General features: G+C 32.9%; 1 protein-coding gene across 1 annotated transcript; it reads left to right on the top strand.

The window, feature by feature from the left end:
• Positions 1 to 1,514: 1,514 nt before the first annotated feature.
• On the top strand, positions 1,515 to 6,321 carry LOC139856977 (WD repeat-containing protein 26 homolog). Its single transcript, XM_071845686.1, has 5 exons — positions 1,515 to 1,591; positions 2,761 to 3,622; positions 3,704 to 3,805; positions 3,882 to 4,511; positions 5,937 to 6,321. The coding sequence occupies exons 2-5, from the start codon at positions 2,837 to 2,839 to the stop codon at positions 6,168 to 6,170; spliced, it is 1,752 nt and encodes a 583-aa protein (XP_071701787.1). The 5' UTR covers positions 1,515 to 1,591; positions 2,761 to 2,836; the 3' UTR covers positions 6,171 to 6,321.
• The last annotated feature ends 16,893 nt before the right edge of the window (positions 6,322 to 23,214 follow it).

The raw sequence follows: 23,214 nt of genomic DNA, 5'->3' as shown, positions 1-23,214 counted from the left end.
ATATGTATATATATATATCTTAGTAATATAGTATCTTATTAGTTGATTTCGATTTTGAATTCGCTATTTGGTTAAATAGACTTTAAATAAGTGAAGGAGGGAAAGCTCTTCTTGGACTAGGAGCGGAAAGGATGGTTGTATGGCATCTATGAAAGCATTGACTACATTTCTCCTTCGACATTGCGAAGGCAAGACGCTCTATTGGCTTAGGTTTAGTTGGTACAAAATCCAGTTCTAAATGGATAGGAGAAATTTGATTGACTGATGGTACAATGTACTTTTATACAAAGTCACTTCTCAATTCGTATTTGGTATACGAAAGTGCGGAAGGCAAGCCCTTCTATCTGACTTTGGCTTCTCAATTGCATATACCAAACGACTGTGCCAAAAGAATTGCTACCTTTCTGTTCGATATTGAATTGACCTAGACATCGAGATTTCATATACCAAAAGAATTGTACATCGCTAGAAAAACTGGTCGTTATTCCCCTTTCGGTCTAGTTAATAGCTCTAGGAAACTACCTAACGGACTAAGAAGAAGCCCCAAGAAAGAGTCTTCTTACAGGTTAGTTGATAGCTTTCCAGTGTGGAATTTGAATTTAGATCTTAAAATCGAACTGAAAACAAATTTAAAATTGATTTGTTTTTCAGTTTTCATTCGGTTTAGTTTTCGAGTTAATCAACTTGAATCCAAATTTTGAACATTCCTATAGTGTAACGGACGACAATGGATCGGATATGAATCGGGTGATGCCGTATCCATATCCATATCTATTTAGTTTTTGTTCATCCATATCATATTCATATTTATTTAATTGTTGTTCATCCATTCATATCTATATCCACTGAATGAAGCGGGTTAATGGATATACATTGAATATTAAAAGGATGTTATAATATTTTTTTAATATGCGATGAAAACAAAAACGTAGTATAGTAAAAATATATATAACATAACATAATCAAAATATAATCACACGAATGTATAATCTTTGTCGAAGATAGAACACATTTGTTGAATTTACTATTAAAAATAGATTATAAAAAATGGAATAAGTATTTTTTTATTCGTTTATTTTGTTAGACATACATGTTTTATTGTAATATATCATAGTTATTTCATTTTAAGGTTGAAAGCAAAATGTAAATATAACGGTAAATGCATTTTAAGAGTAAATATGTAAGCATATATTTGTATTTATGTATTCATATATTTATTTCGGGTGTTAATAGATATTTCTATGGATGAAACTTTTCATCAATATTCGTATCCATATTCATTTAGGTTCATCCATATTCATATTCGTATCCATATCCATTTAAGTTCATTCATATCCATCACGAAACGGGTGAATCTGATGGATATCCGATGAATCGGATGATAATTGGCATCCCTATGATATAATGATTGAAAATATAATTATTCCCAAATTACCCTTGTTGATTTGGGTAATTACCAAAAGCTTACCCCTATGCCTCAATCCCTTTTTGATGTAGAAAACCAAATCATTTCATATCAGTGTTGTTGTTAATCTTCTCCACCGTCTTCCCAACTCTACACCCACCAGGGTTTCTTCTTCCACCGTCTCAGGTGCCGATGCCCCTTTATCCATAATAATTAATATATTAAATTAATATATTTATTTTTATTAATTGGATATGGAATAAGGATATATCACTCGCTTTCTTTGTGTATATATAATATATATTCTTTACTGTATGCTTCTAATGCACGTAACTTGTGATTGTAACCCTAGATCTGTCATATATTTCTTTGTGTGATTGAAATTGTTTGATTGATTGATTTTATAATCGGTTTATGATGAAATTTGTGATTTTAATTGGTCTTTGAGTGATACAAATGTAAGTTTAATAACTGTAAGTTGTATATGATTTTTAGTTAATTTTAATATGAAGTGTAATATGTATTTGTATAGGTGTTGATGTGTTCATGATCAATCGATAAAATTCATGATTGTTCTTGAGATGTTTGGACTTTGTGTTGAATCTGAAATCAGTTTTTCACAGACATGATTATGTAAATCCATTTTATTCTAATTTATTCATTTTTATTTTGTAAAATTATTAAATGTGTAATAAGGTAGTTATGTTGGGGGTCCAGAAAGTTGTGGTCGCAGGCTATTTTCGTCTAGCTAAAGTTTTAGTTTCTTTAGTTTTTAAACGCAATTTAAGATATCGTGTGATGCCGTAGGCCGTAGCTTAAGAGGAACTGAAATTAGTAAGGAAAATAAGTTTGTTATTGCATTATATCGGTTTAGTGTTTTTTCGTGTTCATGATATGCTTATCGCATTTAAAGGAGATTGATAGTGGCTTGTGTTAGCAAGGTTTGATGAGTAGTGATTATTTTTATTCAATAATACATTTTATTTTTTATAATATACAACACATGATCAAGTACCAAAAAGTTTGAAGGTTACAGGCTCTAATTTTTATGTATGTGCTAAACAATAGGTTTATGTTCAGCTAACAATTGCATATAGCCAATCTGATATCACTTGCAACTAAATTGACAATCAGAGATAATATAAGTTGTCTATAACACCTTCTTTAAATATGACCGTGTTAATATAAGTATGTGATGGGTTTTGATAGTGTATGTGTATTTAATGTGCCAACTTGGCAAAAGAGTTACCTGTTTACCCGTTTGTAGGCAAATGTCTTAAAGTTTATCTGATTACGTTTTGTTTTACTTAATTATAAAGTTTGTTATTCATGGAGTAATTTGTGATTCATTGAAGGTACCCGAGAAATTTCATCCAATTTTTGTAGACTTTTGTTGCGGTTATATATATATATGGGTTAAATGCGCATTTCATGGGACATGTGAATGATGACGAACCACCCTCGAAACGTGTGAAGGCTTCATCTAAAGAACTAAAAACTATTTCAAACGGTTCATTTGTAAAACAACCTGCAAGTTGTTCATTAATGGCTCGGCCCCTAAATTCCCATGGGGGTGATGAAGTAATCGGTACAAAAGGAGTTAAAAAAGTTGAATTTGTTCGAATTATAGCTGAGGCGTTATATTCGCTTGGATATAGTAAAACCGGCGCGTGTCTCGAAGAAGAATCCGGAATACCTTATCATTCGTCTACTGTTACGGTCTTCATTGACCAAATTCTTAATGGTAATTGGGACGAGAGTTTAATATCTTTACACAAAATTGGAATATTGGATGAATCTGTGATTAAGTTGGCGTCACTCATAATTTTAGAGCAAAAATTTCTTGAATTTTTGGATTGTGAAAAGTTGACAGAAGCTATGAAAACGCTTAGGACAGAGATATCGCCACTTTCAATTAATAGCAATAAAGTTCGCGAGCTTTCGTCTTTTCTTTTGATTCCTACAAACAAGATCATTGATGGAACTTCGGCTCAAAAAATGGTCAAACCCAAGGCTCGATCGGAGATACTTTTGGAACTGCAAAAATCGTTCCCGCCAAGTGTGATGATACCAGATAAAAGATTGTTACAATTAGTAGAACAAGCTCTCGACTTACAACGTGAAGCTTGCTTATTTCATAATTCTTCTGTTGGTGAAACGTCGTTGTTCACCGATCATCATTGTGGACGAGATCATATTCCTTCACAAACAGTTCAGGTCCGTTAATGGTTAATCCAATCTCGTTTTCATTTTTGTTACTCAATATCATCAATTTCTTATCATTTATTCGGATTATAGATCTTAAAAGATCACAATGATGAAGTTTGGAACTTGCAATTTTCTCAAAATGGGAAGTATTTAGCATCATCATCAAGTGATAATTCAGCAATTATTTGGGAGGTAACACTTTTTTTATTTATCGACTTTTAGTTATTTCCATCCCGATTTAAACTTGACACTTGTGGTTTTTTTAAAGGTTAATTCGGACGGTAAAGTGTCGTTAAAACATAGATTAATTGGCCACCAAAAACCAGTTTCTAGCATTTCGTGGAGCCCTGGTGATGATCAGATTCTTACATGTGGCGTAGAGGAAGTCATGAGGCGTTGGGATGTTTCTTCTGGCGAATGCCTTCACGTTTACGAAAAGGGGCTTCTCGGTTTGATCTCGTGCAGTTGGTCTCCAGACGGTAAATGCGTATTCTCGGGGTTAACCGATAAAAGCATTATAATGTGGGATTTGGATGGAAAAGAGATGGAGTGTTTAAAGGGTCAAAAAACTATTAAGATATCTGATTTGCAATTAACGAGTGACGGTAAGTTAATAGTTACAATATCTAAAGAAACAATGATACTGCTAATTGACAGAGAATCAAGAACTGAAAGATGCATAGAGGAAGATCAGATGATAGTTTCGTTCACATTATCTAGGGATAATAAGTATGTTCTTGTCAGTCTTGTGAATGAAGAATTACATCTTTGGAGTATCGAGGGCCACATTCGACTCGTTGCAAAGTACAAAGGTCACAAGCGCTCTCGTTTTATTGTTAAAGCTTGCTTTGGTGGACTTGAACAAGCATTCATTGCTAGTGGCAGTGAAGATTCTCAGGTATTTCTTGTTTCATAAATCTTAGATACTTTGCTTGCATAGGTGTCAAATGGGCGGGTTAGGTAACTATATCGGGTCTAAATGGATAAAAATCATGGTACTGCATAAACAAAAGCAAAAGGTGCTAACAAGTGAATACCCAAACTTGCCATGGGTAACTAGTTGGGTCTATATGAAAATATCTGGTAATTAAATGGCGAACCGTTCAACATTTTATGCATTTGTTTGTGACATCTGATAATGTATTGAAAGGATCGTGGCTAAATAATTGAACAAGATAAATAGCAAAACCTTCTCGGCTTTACTATAAAAACCTTCTCGGTTGGGAAACAAAAACCTTCACGGTTTATCTTTATTAACTAACAAAATAATCAACCCAAAAACTGAAATACAAAACAAATGAATGGAAATATAAATACTAGATACCTACGAAAATAAAGTAACTTCTCGGCTATATTATTGGAATTAAAATACTAGATAACTATTAGGTATAAAATAGATAAATATCAAACCCATAAACATAGGAGCACAACATTTGTGTTCTTGTCTAATTTTTCATGCGTAAGTCTTCACCCCGGATCTCTTATCCATATTTGCAAACTCGGGCCAATATTTGCAACAAAGTCTGTCCATGTTGAACTAGTTGGGCTGCCTCTTGAGCCCATGAAAATTTTAGCAAGTTGTAGATCCGTATGTGCATCATTCCCCCTTTCTTCAGGAAGACTCGAACTTGAGTCTAATTTGTCATCACACACATCAACATATGGTGACAAAACAGCAACATTAAAAGTAGTTGAAACATTATAATGACTCGGGAGTACATTATATGCATCGACGTTAATTTTTCCGATCACATAAAAAAGACCATCAGTCGCGCCCTCACTGAGTTGAATGATAAATGATTTTGAATCGTTCAACATTAACATTATGTACTGAACCATTTAGAGTTGTAATACTCTCTAAACCGGTGAGCACCGTCATTTTCTTTAATATCCTCACTATAATATATCTAGAACACTTGTCAAACATTTATATTCTTTTATTTATTAATCTATAAGATGATAAATGATGCTGAATCGTTCAACATTAACATTCTGTACCGAACCATTTAGAGTTGTAATACTCCCTTAACCGGTGAGCACCTACATTGTCTTTAATATCCTTACGGAAAAATATCTCTAGAACACTTGTCAAACATTTATATTCTTTTATGTATTCATTTATAAGGTTCATATATTTTGTACTTTACTCATAGAGTTCATCTAAAATGATAGTATCAAACAGGTTATTGCCGTTCAAAATCAAGCTCAATCGTAACCTTTGAATCATTCAGCACTTGAATAAATTTATTTATTTATTTATTTATTTAAATTTTTTTTTTTTTAATCAAATTTACCCTTACATTTCTATGAACACGTTTTCTAGGTTTATATATGGCACAGAGGATCAGGAGAGCTTATTGAGACACTTGGAGGGCATTCTGGGGCTGTTAACTGTATCAGTTGGAATCCAACAAAACCACATATGATGGCATCAGCAAGTGACGATCGTTCAATTCGTATATGGGGCTTAAAACAATTGCATACCAAAAGGAAAGACAAAGGGAAACTGCCAACTCAGAATGGCAATCACTACTACTCTAATGGAACAACAGTTTAAAATGAAGTTTCTGTGTAAATACTTTGACTTGCTTACCCACCACCAGATATTTGTAATTTGAATATGAATTTGGATTTGGATTTGGATTTGAAATGCATATTTCTGTCATTTTAATTTTAATAAATGTTATCTACTGCTGCTGCTTTAGATGTGTTGATGGCTAGTTCTGTAAATACTACATGCTGAGCCAAAAAGAGTATCTTTACATATATGATGAGTGGATGTTTAACACGTTGAAAGAGTTCTCTCAGTTAGAATCATTCACTATTTCTCCACTACATTTAACATATATTATTTACTTGACCTATTTCTCCACTACATTTACCACATATGTTTTACATATATGATGAGTGGATGTTTAACATTCACTATTTCTCTTATTCTTCTGCATAGAACAAATTCGTATGATTTTTCTGCAAATAAGTTGATTTAGGGTGTACCTGAACCCCATATCCATTACATGGTCCTTCAACACTATCACACTTTTGCATCCATGAGCGAGTCGAGCCGAGCCCAAACACTGCCAAACTCGAGCTCGGCTCGTTTAAGTTTCATAGAGCTCGAGCTCGGCTTGGTTCAAGCCTAATATATTAAGCTCGAGCTCGGCTCGTTTAATATTTTGAAAGCTCGAGTTCGGCTCGAGCTTGACTCATTAATCATATAATATTATTTTTCTTTATAAAATTTAAATATATTATATTTCATATTTATTATTTTTGCAATTCTTATCCAAATATAATAGACTTTTTTTTGCTCCGTCGGTCTTTCATTTATACACAAAATTGCAATCCGAGTCCCTCAAGTTTTAAATTGGATTTTCGAATCCTTAAAATCGCATAATTTGACAATCCTATTCCTTTCGTCCGTCTAAATTGGCCGTTTAGTTCCATCACGTGACCAAAACGTGATGGGTATTTTCGTCTTTTGCATCGTTTCCAGCCCTACTTACTTGTAGTGATAATTCCAAATGGGTTAAATGCTCCACTTTTCTCTCTTTCAATTACATGAACCCTAGAAAAATCCCCAAATATAAGAATAAAAAATTGGAACTCCTGAATCGTAGAAATGGAATGCTGGTGTGGTCATGATTGTGTAATTTGATTTTCGAACTATGAACGAAACCCTGGACGTCGTTACTACACTTGTGCAAAAAAGGTAACGTGACTCCATCAAATTCGTTCATAATTTACCAAGTAGTTTAAGATATGTTGTTTCTTATTTTTGCAGATGTCATCTTGCTCGTTCTTTGCTTGGTACGATCCTCCCAATGCATTGAATTGCATATCTGCGGTTATGAATGCCAAACTCGAAGTTGATGAAAGGCTTAGGAATTCAGAAAAAAAAAGAGTGGAATTTGAAGATTATGTTGATTGTTAGCTGGGTTGTGTTTGTTATTTACTATTTCACAAATTGAAATGGGTTAATGTGCACTTTTTAGTTTTTTACGAATGTAACTGGAATGAAGACAAGTTTAATGCACTTTTTAACGTGTTTTAACTTGTTTTGGATGCTACATATACTTGACACTATAGTTAAACACATACTAAACATCATAACAAGTTTAACACTATATTGAACTACATTTTGATGGACAAAAACTAGTTAAATCGACTTCAACATAAAGTAGACATTAAATACCATAAGTCATTACAAACAAACGTAGTAGCAGTAGCACATCAAGTTAACAAATACAGACTAGCATCATCCATAACAAGTTTAACCAAAATACACATAGTACCAAAATACTAACTTGACAAGTTTAACCAAAATACATAGTACCAAGACAGACATAGTACAAACAAACTAGCACACACATTTAAATCTTCTTCTTCCCATTACCATCACCATGTTTCTTCTTCACTGGAGATGTTTGTTCTTGTATCACAACTCTTGTCCAACCTTTCATTTCATTGTCACTTGCCTTTTTCCTCTTACTTCCACCACCACCACCACTTGTAGATGCCCCACTAGTACACCTTCTCTTATTGTGACCATAAGTTCCACATGCACCACATCTCTTTAACTTACCTATTGTTTACAATTAACAAAATAAATCACTTACCTATTTATTAAGAAAGTTAAAGTAAATAAATTGCACTCATACCTTGTGATGACATTTTACCATCTACACCAACCACATCCTTCTCATTAGCAGACATTCTTCTCTTTTTCTTTGGTCTACCAGGAGTGGATATCTTCTTTGATGCAACAAGAGTGTACAAATCTTCAGCTTTTTCCCATAAACTTCTTCTATTCAATGGTTCAACTGTAAACTGATATGTGTTAATCCATGTAGATAACAAATAAACTGGATGAACCTATGTTTCTGGTTCACCAACTTCCAGACCATTGTCTACCAAGTTATTTGATAACTGCAACATCATGTTTGCAAGGTATTCCAGTCGTTTCCCACTTCCTACAAGCACATGTCCTTGTCTCAATATCAACAACATACTGCTCATTCCCTTATCCACTAACTTGGTATCTTTGATTTCCTCCCCATAAAACATTACATTTGTTAGCATCAGATTTGATCTTCTCAAACACTTTACTGGCCCCATGAGTTAAGAGTCCATTAGTCTTAGAAATCTTCTTTTTCAGATTCACAATCCTTTTCATACAATACTCTCTAATGTATTCTAAGGTTGTCACAATTTGTTTGTCTATTACATCCACTAACCATCTGTTAAAAACTTCACACATGTTACTAAGCAATACATTAGGCACAATCCTCCCAGTAAAGTGACTTCTTGCCCACTCTTGAGGAGGTATATCAGCTAACCAAACATAAGCTTCATTATTAAACTCCTTCAATTTTTGCATTGCTTGTACAAACACAAGCACTGTTATCATGTCACACCCCCAAATGGGGCCGGGGGTAAATGTGACTTTTCAATATCAAAACACAAGTATATAAATGAGAACGACTCTAAATGAGACGTTTTATTAAATCAAAGTATTTCAGCGAAAATATAATTTGTTCACATTATTAAATTCAATGTCGAATGACAAATGTCTAGATATGAAATGATAAATAAAAATGATGGACTCCAATGCAACAAGCAAAGCAGGCAATCATCAACATCACAGTAGCTAACATCACAGAGCTAATCATAACCTGAGACAAAACATGCTTAAAAAGTCAACACAAAGGTTGAGTGAAATTCATAGATTTATGTTAATAATCAAGATTTTTAGACCACAAGATTTAGTTATAAAAATCCGATATGATCATATATCAAAAATCAAGTATATGCCATGAGTATAATATCGAACTAAACAATTAATACCCCATGATACCGTCGTATCACGTTCTCATTATTATGTATCCACTTGACTCCTGTCAATGGATAGGGACGTTGCTCCCATAGCGCTACCATCAATAATTAAGTTTGTCAACCCAAATTCAAGCAATTAACGATATTATATAGTGGGGATTTAGCATGTAAAAATAAAAGTATAAATACAAGTTTAACAAAAAGTCTCATCCAGTTGCATATAAAGTTTTTTAAGTTACTTGTGTCTAAATCGTAAAACATTAAAAAGCAAACATGTGTCTCATCCCAAAATATAAAAACCGTAAAAATGGGACTATGAAAATCACCTTAAATTGAAGATGAAGATAATTCCACGAATGAAATGAACGAGAGTATATGACCAGGCCTTCCACCTAGATATATATAGACTTAATCAGAAATTTGTCCAATTAACAAGGGAAGAATCCTAGTATCTTAAGGATTGACTAAACATGTGTTTATGTTTCCACCATTATTACATTTGATGTTTATATAACTTTGCCCAAACTCTGATGCTATCAAATAAGTCAGGAATGATCAGGTTTAACCGGGGGACAGGATTCTTGATCAGAAACTAAGTCATGACATTCGAAATCCACAACCATATCCCAAATGGCAACCTATGACATCATTCACTTACGACCGTAAGTAGCGGTGAAGTTCGTATAAGTTATACGTTTATCAATGTTTTTGGTTTCCACTTAATTATGTGAGTATTGGAGTACATATCATCATAATGTTAATATAATAATAATATAGTTATTATACACTCATGTTTAATTATTTAAATATTTTATTATTTAAATATATATTATATTATTGTATATGTATATTATAGTTCAAGTTATTATCATTAAATTAATTATTAATCATAATGTTAATCAATATATTGTTTCCTTATTATGTAATATAATAGATATTATATAAATTTGTATTATTTGTTACTTAATTTACAAGATAATTATTAATATAATAGTTTTGTAATTCAAATAATATCCATAAATATCTAATAATTAATTAAAATACTTAGATAATTATAATTTGGTATATCTCACAATATCTACTGACCAAATAATTTATAATGATAATATTAAATTAATATATATTATATTCTTTTATAATAGCCGAATTATATACAAATATATATTAATTTGTTTTTTAATTCTATTAAATATCTAAAAATTATATACAAAATTTTTATAAACTTAGTTAAACATATTAATCAGTAGAAAAATTTATAAAAATAATTCTATTCAGTTTTTATATTTATTTTCTATTTATCTTTATTCATATTCTCGGTTTACACAAAAACAAAATTAATTATGTATAAAATACTAATTCAACTCAAATATTTAGATTTATAATTTTTATATGTTCTATATACTGTAAAGATAATATAAAAATTTATGAATGGATTTTATACTGTATATATTATTTATTTAAAATTTATAAAATAAATAAGCATATAATCGTATAAATAAATAATTAAATAGAATAAACCTTCTAAAAAATTATACAACTATTGAAATATGTTCTCTTACTGTTCTAAGTTGTTTTCATGAGTTTCCTACTGTTCTTAATACGTAATACAATTTTATTTACAATTTAACATGTTATTTATATAATCCGAAAACATTAAATTTAAACTAATAGATTTAATAGCTATAAAAATATATATTCTGTGTTGTTATGATATTATAATAATAATATGAATGTAGATCAGATCCCACGAATTTATGAAATTTTTATCAATTAGTTTTGTATTTTAATCTTTTTTGGTACATATTAACCTGAATAAATCTATATAAATTCAAATTAGTTATATATATAAAATATGTACTGATAAAATTAATTAAGTTTAATACTCTACTTTACTAGAAAAATAATTGTATAATTTAATTTAGATTATTTATATTATTTATATATATATACATATATCGATTACATATACATACATAGTTTACTGTTTTTAATTATTTAAAAATACAAAAACGAATTGTAAATCTATAAAAATAATTTTTCTCAACTCCATAAACCATAATAGTAATTATTCTAATTTATATATATTTTATTTAATTCGTATTATATTTATTATATTTATAATTGTTATCGGCCGAAAAAAAGAAAAGAATAAAAATCGAAAAAATAAAAAGAAAAGAGAGAAAACTTACAAAAATTATTTAGGGTTTTGAGAGCTCCAAGTTTTGTGAATGAAAATTTTATGAGGCTTAAGAGGGTAATTATAGGGTAAAAAGACTTGGAGAGAAAGAAAAAGAATTGTATTTGGTAACAAATTTCAATTACTATTTAATTAATTTATTTTTTATTAAAGTCGACCGAAGGCTAGGGCAACAAGATTTTTTTATTAAATTAGAATATTCTAGAACATTTTAATTTTTTATGTCTTTTTATTTATTTATTTAATTACCGATTTTATATAAATATATATTTATAAGGTTTTTATTATTTATTATATAAATAATTTAATTAATTACACTATACTTTTATAATTTATAAAAGTGCCACATCTTTAACTTAGTTTTTATTATCAAAAGTACATTATTAGTTAATACATTAATTCATTTCATACATAGTTATATATATATATATATATATATATATATATATATATATATATATATATATATATATATATATATATATATATATATATATATATATATATATATATATGTATATATATATATTATAAGTTAATATGATCTAATTAATATTAGGGTTAGGGTTAATAAATGTAATCAATTAATTTTCGAACATTAATTGAGGACAAATAACAAATCCTGAATATTAATTACACAGAAAGCAAATGAAAACCCTAAGGGCATTTTAGTCAATCCAGAATGGAAAAGTGAAGGATGTCACAGTACCTCCCCATTAATAGAAACTTCGTCCCGAAGTTTCAGGTAGACTTGTCGGTTGAATCATCGATTGGAAAAAGATGAGGATACTTTCGTTTCATTTGGTCTTCAAGTTTCCAGGTATACTCGGAGCCACGTCGTGAATTCCAACGGAAAATAGGGATGTTGCTCTGTTATAAACGTTTAACCTCACGATCCATGACTTCCATATGTTCTTCCATGAAGTGCATTTTATCATCAATGCGGAGATCATCCAAAGGAATAACAAGTGTGTCATCAGCAAGACACTTTTTCAGATTTGAGACGTGAAGTACGTCGTGTATACTACTAAGCTCAACAGGTAGTTCTAATCGATATGCCACGGGACCAATCCTTTCAGTAATCTTGAAAGGTCCAACGAAACGCAGACTTAGTTTGCGTCGTTTACCAAAACGAACAACGCCTTTCCAAGGGGATACTTTCAACATGACTTTATCACCAACTTGGAATTCTAAAGGTTTCTGTCGATTATCAACATAGCTCTATAGTCGTCTGCGGGTAGTTTCCAATCGTTTCTTAACCTGAACGATATTTTCGGTAGTTGAGTGTATTATTTCAGGACCAGTTAACCGTGTGTCCTGTAGTTCATCCCAGCACAGTGGGGATCTACATTTTCGTCCGTATAAGGCTTCAAAAGGTGCATCCGTAATACATGTGTGGTAACTGTTGTTGTAAGAGAATTCAGCCAAAGGTAAATGTCTATCCCAACCTTTGCCGAAATCAATAACACAAGCACGAAGCATATCTTCCAATGTTTGAATGGTTCGTTCACTTTGACCATCGGTTTGCGGATGATAAGCAGTACTCATGTCGAGTTGAGTTCCAAGAGCAGATTGTAAAGATTTCTAGAATCTAGAAGTGAATCGGCTGTCGCGATCAAATATGATGGAAATAGGAACACCATGACGCGAGACAATCTCCTTGATATAAAGTTGTGACAATCTCTCCATCTTGTCGGTTTCATTGATTGGTAAGAAATGTGAAGATTTAGTAAGATGATCCACTATGACCCAAATAGTATCATTGCCACTTGAAGTCTTGGGCAATTTAGTAATAAAGTTCATAGCGATACATTCTCACTTTCACTACAGAATATCTGGCTGTTGAAGCAAACCAGACGGCTTCTGATGCTCGGCCTTAACTTTCAAACAAGTATGACACTTGCTCACATACTCAGCAATATTAGATTTTAGATTAGGCCACCAATAAAACTCTTTCACATCGTGATACATTTTACTAGAGCCTGGGTGAATAGAATATCTAATCTTGTATGCTTCATCCAAGACTATTCCTCGTAGATTTCTAAAGTATGGAACCCAAATTCAGTTGTTAAAATACCGTGTTCTGTTTCCCTTGAGTTCAAGTTGCTTTTCGAGACCTTTTAGTCCCTCGAGTGGGACATTCTATTCTTTCAATGCTTCAAGTTGTGCTTCGCGGATTCGAGTTGTAAGATTAGTCTGAATGACCATGTTCAAAGCTCGGACTCGAATAGGTTTATTACGATCCCTTCGAATGAGAGAATCGGCAATAACATTTCTCTTACCAGGATGGTACTTAAGCTCACAATCATAGTCGTTTAGTAGTTCAACCCATCACCGTTGCCTCATATTTAGTTGTTTTTGATCAAAAATATGTTGATGACTTTTATGATCGGTAAACACCGTGAATTTAATTCCGTAAAGGTAATATCTCCACATCTTCAATGCGAATACCACAACTCCTAACTCCAGGTCATGTGTGGTATAGTTCTTCTCATGTTTCTTAAGTTGTCTAGACGCGTATGCAATAACATTTTGACGTTGCATCAATACATAACCGAAACCTTGATTTGAGGCATCACAATAAACTATGAAATCCTCGTTTCCTTCAGGTAAAGATAGATTTGGCGTTGTGGTCAATTTCTCCTTTAGAATCTTAAATGCAGATTCTTGTTCTTCAGATCATTCAAACTTCTTCCCCTTGTGAGTTAACTTAGTTAGAGGTTTGGCTAGAACAGAAAATTCTTCAATGAATCTTCGGTAATAACCATAAGTCCCAAAAATTGGCGAATATGCTTCGCACTCTTGGGCACTTCCCAATTTTGAATAACAGTGATTTTTTGCTGGATCGACATGTATTCCTTCACTATCAACTACATGTCCGAGAAATTGAACTGTTTGTAACCAGAATTCACACTTGGAGAACTTGGCATACAGTTGTTCATTCTTTAGCAACTCTAAGATCAAACGTAGATGTCGCTCATGCTCTTGCTCATTCTTGGAATAGATTAAGATATCGTCGATGAAAACAATCACGAATTTGTCAAGATAAGGTTTGCAAACACAGTTCATAAGATCCATGAATACAGCAGGTACGTTTGTTAAACCAAAAGGCATAACAAGAAATTCGTAATGTCTGTAACGAGTTCGGAAGGCAGTCTTGGGAACATCAGTTTCCTTGACTCTCAGCTGATGATAATCTGAAATTAAATCAATCTTCGAATAGACGCTTGACCCTTGCAATTAGTCAAACAGATCATCAATACGCTGAAGTGGATAACGATTCTTGATAGTAAGTTTGTTAAGTTCACGGTAATCAATATACATTCTCAACGTACCATTGATATGACCGAAACGGACGGTTTTATTTATGCGGTGTCGTCAGGCCACAAGGCATTGGAATCAGCCAATCGAAGAGGGGGTAGGTAGTGTTACATTTATATTTAGCGGGGCCTAAATCGTACTACTCCTTATTATGAGTAAGGAAGTATGACCTAGAGTCGTATTTTTTAGATATCAGTAGAATCGAACCTATAATTAAAGCTTAAGATAATCCTAAAGTGAAGGAGTAGTGGTTTCTTACCTAATTTTTGGGTTTTCTAGTTTATAAGATAAAGTAAATGCGATAGAATTTGTAATTTAGATAAGGTTAAAACAAGGGCATACTATGATTTCATCAGTTACTTTGCCGAGATTATGAAATGATGGCTCATGAATAGGTAGTGACCTTGTATTCATTACACTGGTCCTAAACGCCCCTTTCAAAAGACATGTCACTGTGTAATGCATTAGGATTGGAGATTCTGAATAGACAGCAACATCCCTTACCCTCGACACCCGTGCAGTCTTACTACAGGTATACACATTCAGACGGCTCATCCAATTGAGCAACTCTGTTGGGTGACGTATTAATATTCCACAAAGGTCTAAACTTTCTTAAGCATAATAGAATACAGAGTTTGCCATATCCGAGAGACATGATGTGTTTTGATGCTTTCGTTAATGATTGGGGTTAAAAAGGTAGTTAGGCCCTTGAAAAGAGGTCAACCATAAAGAACACCATGGTCAAGTCAGTTTGACTTCCATGAACACGTTCGGTTATCCTAACAGTCCAATCCTTTATGTGTTTAAACAAACAGTTCCTTTATTAACTAAGAATCCCTCAAGCGAGGTGCAATGCTTGAGACCGCGTTATGGTGAAGTGTACTGCACTGACCGGGTTCTATGGCCTTACTTAGCAGAGGTACAACTTACAACAACCGTTGTGCTTCAGCGTGCATGTACGAAGTTTATATGCTTGACGACTACACTAGCATGGTCTAGGACCGACAATGTACTATGGGTCTAGTTAGATGTTTCACTACGAAAGAGTCCTCAGTCGGAATCCAAGGCTCAGTGGACTTACTACAACAGGTGTGCCTCAGTCAAACTTACGTTGTATCCGATAGACTTCTCTTACCAAGGGGTGACACAGATAGTGTACTCTGAATTGGGGTTCGCGACTTCCCAATAACAGAGCCGATAACTACGTTCTATTAGTTGGAAAAGCAATTGAGTTTATAGCATAATCGGAAAGCATCTCGACAGCATACACAAACCATAATATTATTTTGGCATTATAACAGACTACATCATAGCATGCACTAAAGATAACTACTCGCTAATCATGGTAGACATTATATAAAGACAAAGGATAGAAGTACCAGTAGATTAAACGAGTTCCGAATACAAAAGTGACAACTTCAAACTCCAGACTGCTCCTAATACAATCTTCGACGTTCTTCTCTGGGTACTAGGTTTCTCGCACGGAGTCGAAAACCTTGAAAGTATGACTAATATTGTAGAAAGAGAGAGAAAAAAGTTATTGAAGCGTGTGTAAAAAAGGATGACAAAGACCCTATAAATGGACTTGAAATTGGCCTGCATACGGCTGGCAAGCCGTATGGCAGGCCGTTTTTGCAGGCCGTTTACACTGGTCAGCCGTTTTGCCTGGCCGTTTGCATGGACCGTATGGCAGGCCGTTTTCCCTACTGGCAGGCCGTATGGCAAGCCGTATGGCAAGTCGTATGGTCTGCTTTGGTTTGCTGATTTCGCTGGATGGTAACTTGATTTCCTTGATCGTTACTTGGTTTCTTGTCTTTCACCGTTTTCGCTCTAAAATCTTCATTTTAGCTCCGATTCTCTCGATTCTTTTTGCACCTTCTTCGTAATCATTTAATCTTTAATTTCAACCGGCGAAGCGAGTATTTTGGCGATAAAGCTTGAAAATTTATTGTTTTTGGGCCTCAATACCGTGATGAAAACGTGACTTTTTAGCCGATATCAACCATCCTTCTTCTTAACAAACAGAACGGGTACTCCCCAAGGGGATGAACTAGGACGAATGAATCCTTTATCTAAGAGTTCTTGAAGTTAGTTAGATAACTCTTTCATTTCAGATGGAGCTAATTGATAAGGTGCCTTTGCAATAGGTGCAGCACCAGGAGTCAAGTTAATCTGAAATTCAACTTGTCTTTATGGTGGTAAACCATGGAGTTCATCAGGAAAGACTTTAGGAAATTCTCTGACTACTGGTACGTCATCAATACGTTTATCTTCCGGTTCAGTCTTCTTAACGTGAGCTAAAATGGCTTGGTAACCTTTCATAAGGTATTTACAGGTTTTGATTATTGAGTTTGGAACCACTCTTCTCGCCTTGAATGACTAGAATTTCACCATTCTAAAGAGGAATACTAACGGTTTTATCGTAGCATAGGATTCCCGCTCTCAATGGGGCTAACCAATCCATCCCTATAACTACGTTTAAACTTCCTAACTCGATTGGCAATAAGTTGATCTTGAAATATTTATTAGCTAGAGTTAGGTTACAGTTTTTATAAACATTTTCAACTTTCATAACCTTCCCTTTAGCTACTTCTACTAAACGCTTAGTGTCTAAGGCTTTTGGTTTTTCATTAAATAAGGCACAAAACTCCGTAGATACATAACTCTTATCGACACCAGTATCAAATAAAATAGTTGCATAGAGGTCGTTAACAAGAAACATACATGTTATAACTTCATCATCACTACGGGCTTCTTCTGCAGTCATCACAAAAGCTCTAATTTTAGCATTCCCAGCATTACTAGTATTACCAACATTTCCCTTTTTCTTCAGGCATTGATTACAAAAATGTCCAGCTTCTCCGCAATCATAGCACGTAGGAATTTGGGTATTAGCTTTAGTAGCAGGTGTGTTGGGTGATGGATTTGGCACTTTACAGTTCTTGGCAATATGACCTTCTCGTTTACACTTCAAGCACATGACGGTGCACCAGCCATAATGATGCTTTTCATAACGCTTGCAAAGTGGTTGTTTTCCAGTATAACCACTTTTTGTAGCATCAGTAACCCTCTTGTTTGAACCCTGACCCGAACTCTGAGCAGGCTCAAACTTCCTTTTATTATCAGCAACTTTTACTTCAACCTGTTTATTAGTGGCGAGCTTCCTTCTTTTCTCCATTACCAAATTTTGAGCCATCAAAATCACACCATCTCTGGTGTCCTTACCAGCAGCTATCACATTACCCTGAATCTCATCAGCCAGACCTTCAACATTTCGTTCAATCTTCTTGTGTTACGTAGGTACCATGTCAGGGCACAACGTAACCAACTCTAAGAATCGGTTTTTATAAGCCTCAATGTCAGTACCCTTCATCTTGAGTTCCCAGAACTCACTTTCCATTTTCTAGACCTAATTTCTCAGACAGTACTTGTCCGTCATCATTCTTTTTAGTACAGCCCATGGGATGGCATTTGCAGCATCAAGTCCCACCGTTTGAGAATATGTAGTACACCAAGTTAGTGCACCACCAGATAAAGACTCGGTAGCAAACTTGACGCGGTCGACGTCGGCACAATTGCACATCTTGAAAATAGACTCAAGCTTTTTGAACCACCGGGTTAGTTCAACTGGTCCTTCAGTTCCCTTATAGCTTGGAGGCTTGCAGTTTGAGAAATCCTTGTATGAATAAGTTTTGGGGAGATTCTGTTGACCGTTGTTGCCATTTCCGTGGTTGCCCTGGGTGCCAGCTAAAAGCATATGAAATTGCTCAGCAGAGAGAGTGACGTTGGGAGCAGTGTTGTTGTCGTTTGTTTGTGCACCACTGGCATTTTCTTCAATACCTAAATAAAGTATTAATTGAAGAGTTATGGTGCAATAAATAGAAGTTTGTGATCAAAATTCATAATAATCACACAACACCGACATACAATTATGGTGAGATAAGACAAGATATTTAGCCAGCTAAAAGCATCTGAAATTGCTCAGCAGAGAGAGTGATGTTGGGAGTAGTGTTGTTGTCGTTTGTTTGTGCACCACGAGACAGTTTCTTCAATACATAAATAAAGTATTAATTGAAGAGTTATGGTGCAATAAATAGAAGTTTGTGATCAAAATTCATAATAATCACACAACACACACATACAATTATGGTAAGATAAGACAAGATATTTAAAACAAACACTTGACTTTTATTAATAACGAATGGATAAATTATCCTGATTACACAGAAAACAAGAGTACGGTAGGCAAAGCCGTTACACGAATGAAATAGAAATAAAATGCACAAACTAGAAGGACAAGATTCTATTATTGTTGTCTAATTAAACAAGTCCATGAAGTCTTCTAAGTCCTTATACTGCTTTGCTTGGAGTGCCTTCATGCCTTCCAAGCGTTTGCTCAACTGGGCTTGACTCTCTTCAACCTTAGCCAATCGGGCATGAACAGATACTTGCTCCTTATCCCAAAGTAGTTCTTGGACATACTTAATAAACCCTTCTACCACTTTATTCTTCTCACTTTGGCCCTTAAGAACAACAGACATGGTATCATACATGCTCTTTTGATTATTTTCCAACTTATCTTGTCGTTCAATGATCATAGCCAAGTCGATTACGGTAAGCTTCTTGGAAGGACTAGGGGTATCAACAGTAGGGGTCCCAGGTTCCTTCCTTTTTAGAGAGGGAGCTAAGACAATATTGGGCTCAGATTTAGGCTCAGATTCTTCCTCGGGTTCTTCCTCGGAAGGTTCTTCTTCTCCTTCAATTAGTTCCTCCATGAATTCTTCCTCATCATCCCCATCATAGTGTGCATCAGGTTGGGGTTCTTCCACAAGTGGTGAATGAGGGGGAGTAGCAGGCACATAGACGGGTGATGCGGGCGGTGTATCAGGTACATAGACTGGTGATGCTGGTGGAGTAGCAGATGCGTAGACCGGTGAGTTGACGGATCCTTCGGATTCAGAGTCGGAGATGATGATCGGATTACGGTTAGACATCCTAAAAGAAAGAAAGAAAGAGGATTAGGTAGGTTCTAAGGAAGACGTAAGAGCACGAAAAAAGATGCAAATGAAAAGTGCTTAAAAATAAGACATGAAAGGTTATAGACCTATAGATTGCTAAGGCACCCTAACCAACACATAAGGCACCTATAAAAATGCAATCCTGGTTCCCTATAACAACCTAGCTCAGATACCAATCTGTCACACCCCCAAATGGGGCCGGGGGTAAATGTGACTTTTCAATATCAAAACACAAGTATATAAATGAGAAGGACTCTAAATGAGACGTTTTATTAAATCAAAGTATTTTAGCGAAAATATAATTTGTTCACATTATTAAATCCAATGTAGAATGACAAATGTCTAGATATGAAATGATAAATAAAAATGATGGATTCCAATGTAACAAGCAAAGCAGGCAATCATCAACAACACAGTAGCTAGCATCACAGAGCTAATCATAACTTGAGACAAAACATGCTTAACACGTCAACACAAAGGTTGAGTGAAATTCATAGGTTTATGTTAATAATCAAGATTTTTGGACTACAAGATGTAGTTATAAAAATCCGATATGATCATATATCAAATATTAAGTATATGCCATGAGTATAATATCAAACTAAACAATTAATACCCCATGATACTTTCGTATCACGCTCTCATTATTATGTATCTACTTAACTCCTGCCAATGGATAGGGACGTTGCTCTCATAGCGTTACCATCAATAATTAAGTTTGCCAACCCAAATTCAAGCAATTAACGATATTATCTAGTGGGGATTTAGCTTGTATAAATACAAGTATAAATACAAGCTTAACAAAAAGTCTCATCCAGTTGCATATAAAGTTTTTCAAGTTACTTGTGTCTAAATCGTAAAACATTTAAAAGCAACATTGCGTCTCATCCCAAAATATAAAAACAGTAAAAATGGGACTATGAAAATCACCTTAAATTGAAATGAAAATAATTCCACGAATGAGACGAACGAGAGTATATGACCAGGCCTTCAACCTAGAGATATATAAACTTAATCATAAATTTGTCCAATTGACAAGTGAAGAATCCTAAGTATCTTAAGGATTGACTAAACATGTGTTTATGTTTCCACCATTATTACATTTGATGTTTATATAACTTTTCCCAAACCCCGATGCTATCAAATAAGTCAAGAATGACCAGGTGTAACCGGGGGCCAGGATTCTTGATCAGAAACTAAGTCATGACATTCAAAATCCACAACCATATCCCAAATGGCAACCTATGACATCATTCACTTACGACCGTAAGTAGCGGTGAAGTTCGTATAAGTTATACGTTTATCAATGATTTTGGTTTTCACTTAATTATGTGAGTATAGAAGTACATCACATTATAATGTTAATATAATAATAATATAATTATTATACACACGGGTTTAATTATTTAAATATTTTAGTATTTAAATAATTATTATATAATTGTATATGTATATTATAGTTCAAATTATTATCATTAGATTAATTATTAATCATAATGTTAATCAATATCTTGTTTCCTTATTATGTAATATAATAGATATTATATAAATTTGTATTATTTGTTATTTAATTTACAAGATAATTATTAATATAATAGTTTTGTACTTCAAATAATATCCGTAAATATCTAAATAATTAATTAAATACTTAGATAATTATAAATTGGTATATCTCACAATATCTACTGACCAAATAATTTATAATGATAATATTAAATTAATATAGATTATATACTTTTATAATAGTCGAATTACATACAAATATATATTAATACATTTTTTAATTCTATTAAATATCTAAAAATTATATACATAATTTTTGTAAACTTAGTTAAGCATATTAATTAGTAAAAAAAAATTATAAAAATAATTCTATTCAGTTTTTGTATTTATTTTGTATTTATCTTTATTCATATTCTCGGTTTACACAAAAACAAAGTTAATTATGTATAAAATACTAATTCGACTCAAATATTTAGATTTATAATTTTTATAAGTTCTATCTACTGTAAAGATAATATAAAAGATTTTGAATCAATTTTATAGAGTAAATATTATTTATATAGAATTTAATACATAAATAAGCATATAATCGTATAAATAAATAATTAAATAGAATAACCCTTCCAAAAAATTATACAACGATTGAAATATTTCTCTTACTGTTCTAAGTTGTTTTCATGAGTTTCCTACTGTTCTTAATACTTAATACATTTTTATTTACAATTTAACATTTATTTATATTATCTAAAAACATTAAATATAAAATAATAAATTTAATAGCTATAAAAATATATATTTTGTAGTGACCCGAACTTTTCCATGTTTATATATATTATTTGAGATTGATATTTACATGACTAAATGTTTCCAACATGTTAAGCAATCAAATTTGTTAAGACTTGATTAATTGAAATATGTTTCATATAGACAATTGACCACCCAAGTTGACCGGTGATTCACGAACGTTAAAACTTGTAAAAACTATATGATGACATATATATGGATATATATATAGTTAACATGATACTATGATAAGTAAACATATCATTAAGTATATTAACAATGAACTACATATGTAAAAACAAGACTACTAGCTTAATGATTTTTAAACGAGACATATATGTAACGATTATCGTTGTAAAGACATTTAATGTATATATATCATATTAAGAGATATTCATACATGATAATATCATGATAATATAATAATTTAAAATCTCATTTGATATTATAAACATTGGGTTAACAACATTTAACAAGATCGTTAACCTAAAGGTTTCAAAACAACACTTACATGTAACGACTAACGATGACTTAACGACTCAGTTAAAATGTATATACATGTAGTGTTTTAATATGTATTTATACACTTTTGAAAGACTTCAATACACTTATCAAAATACTTCTACTTAACAAAAATGTTTACAATTACATCCTCGTTCAGTTTCATCAACAATTCTACTCGTATGCACCCGTATTCGTACTCGTACAATACACAGCTTTTAGATGTATGTACTATTGGTATATACACTCCAATGATCAGATCTTAGCAGGCCATGTGAGTCACCTAACACATGTGGGAACCATCATTTGGAAACTAGCATGAAATATCTCATAAAATTACAAAAATATGAGTAATCATTCATGACTTATTTACATGAAAACAAAATTACATATCCTTTATATCTAATCCATACACCAACGACCAAAAACACCTACAAACACTT

The sequence above is a fragment of the Rutidosis leptorrhynchoides genome, chromosome 7 (genome assembly GCF_046630445.1).
Source record: "Rutidosis leptorrhynchoides isolate AG116_Rl617_1_P2 chromosome 7, CSIRO_AGI_Rlap_v1, whole genome shotgun sequence".
Lineage (NCBI taxonomy): Eukaryota > Viridiplantae > Streptophyta > Magnoliopsida > Asterales > Asteraceae > Rutidosis > Rutidosis leptorrhynchoides.
Note: the sequence above shows the minus strand (reverse complement) of the source record. Positions and strands in the feature narration are given on the sequence as shown.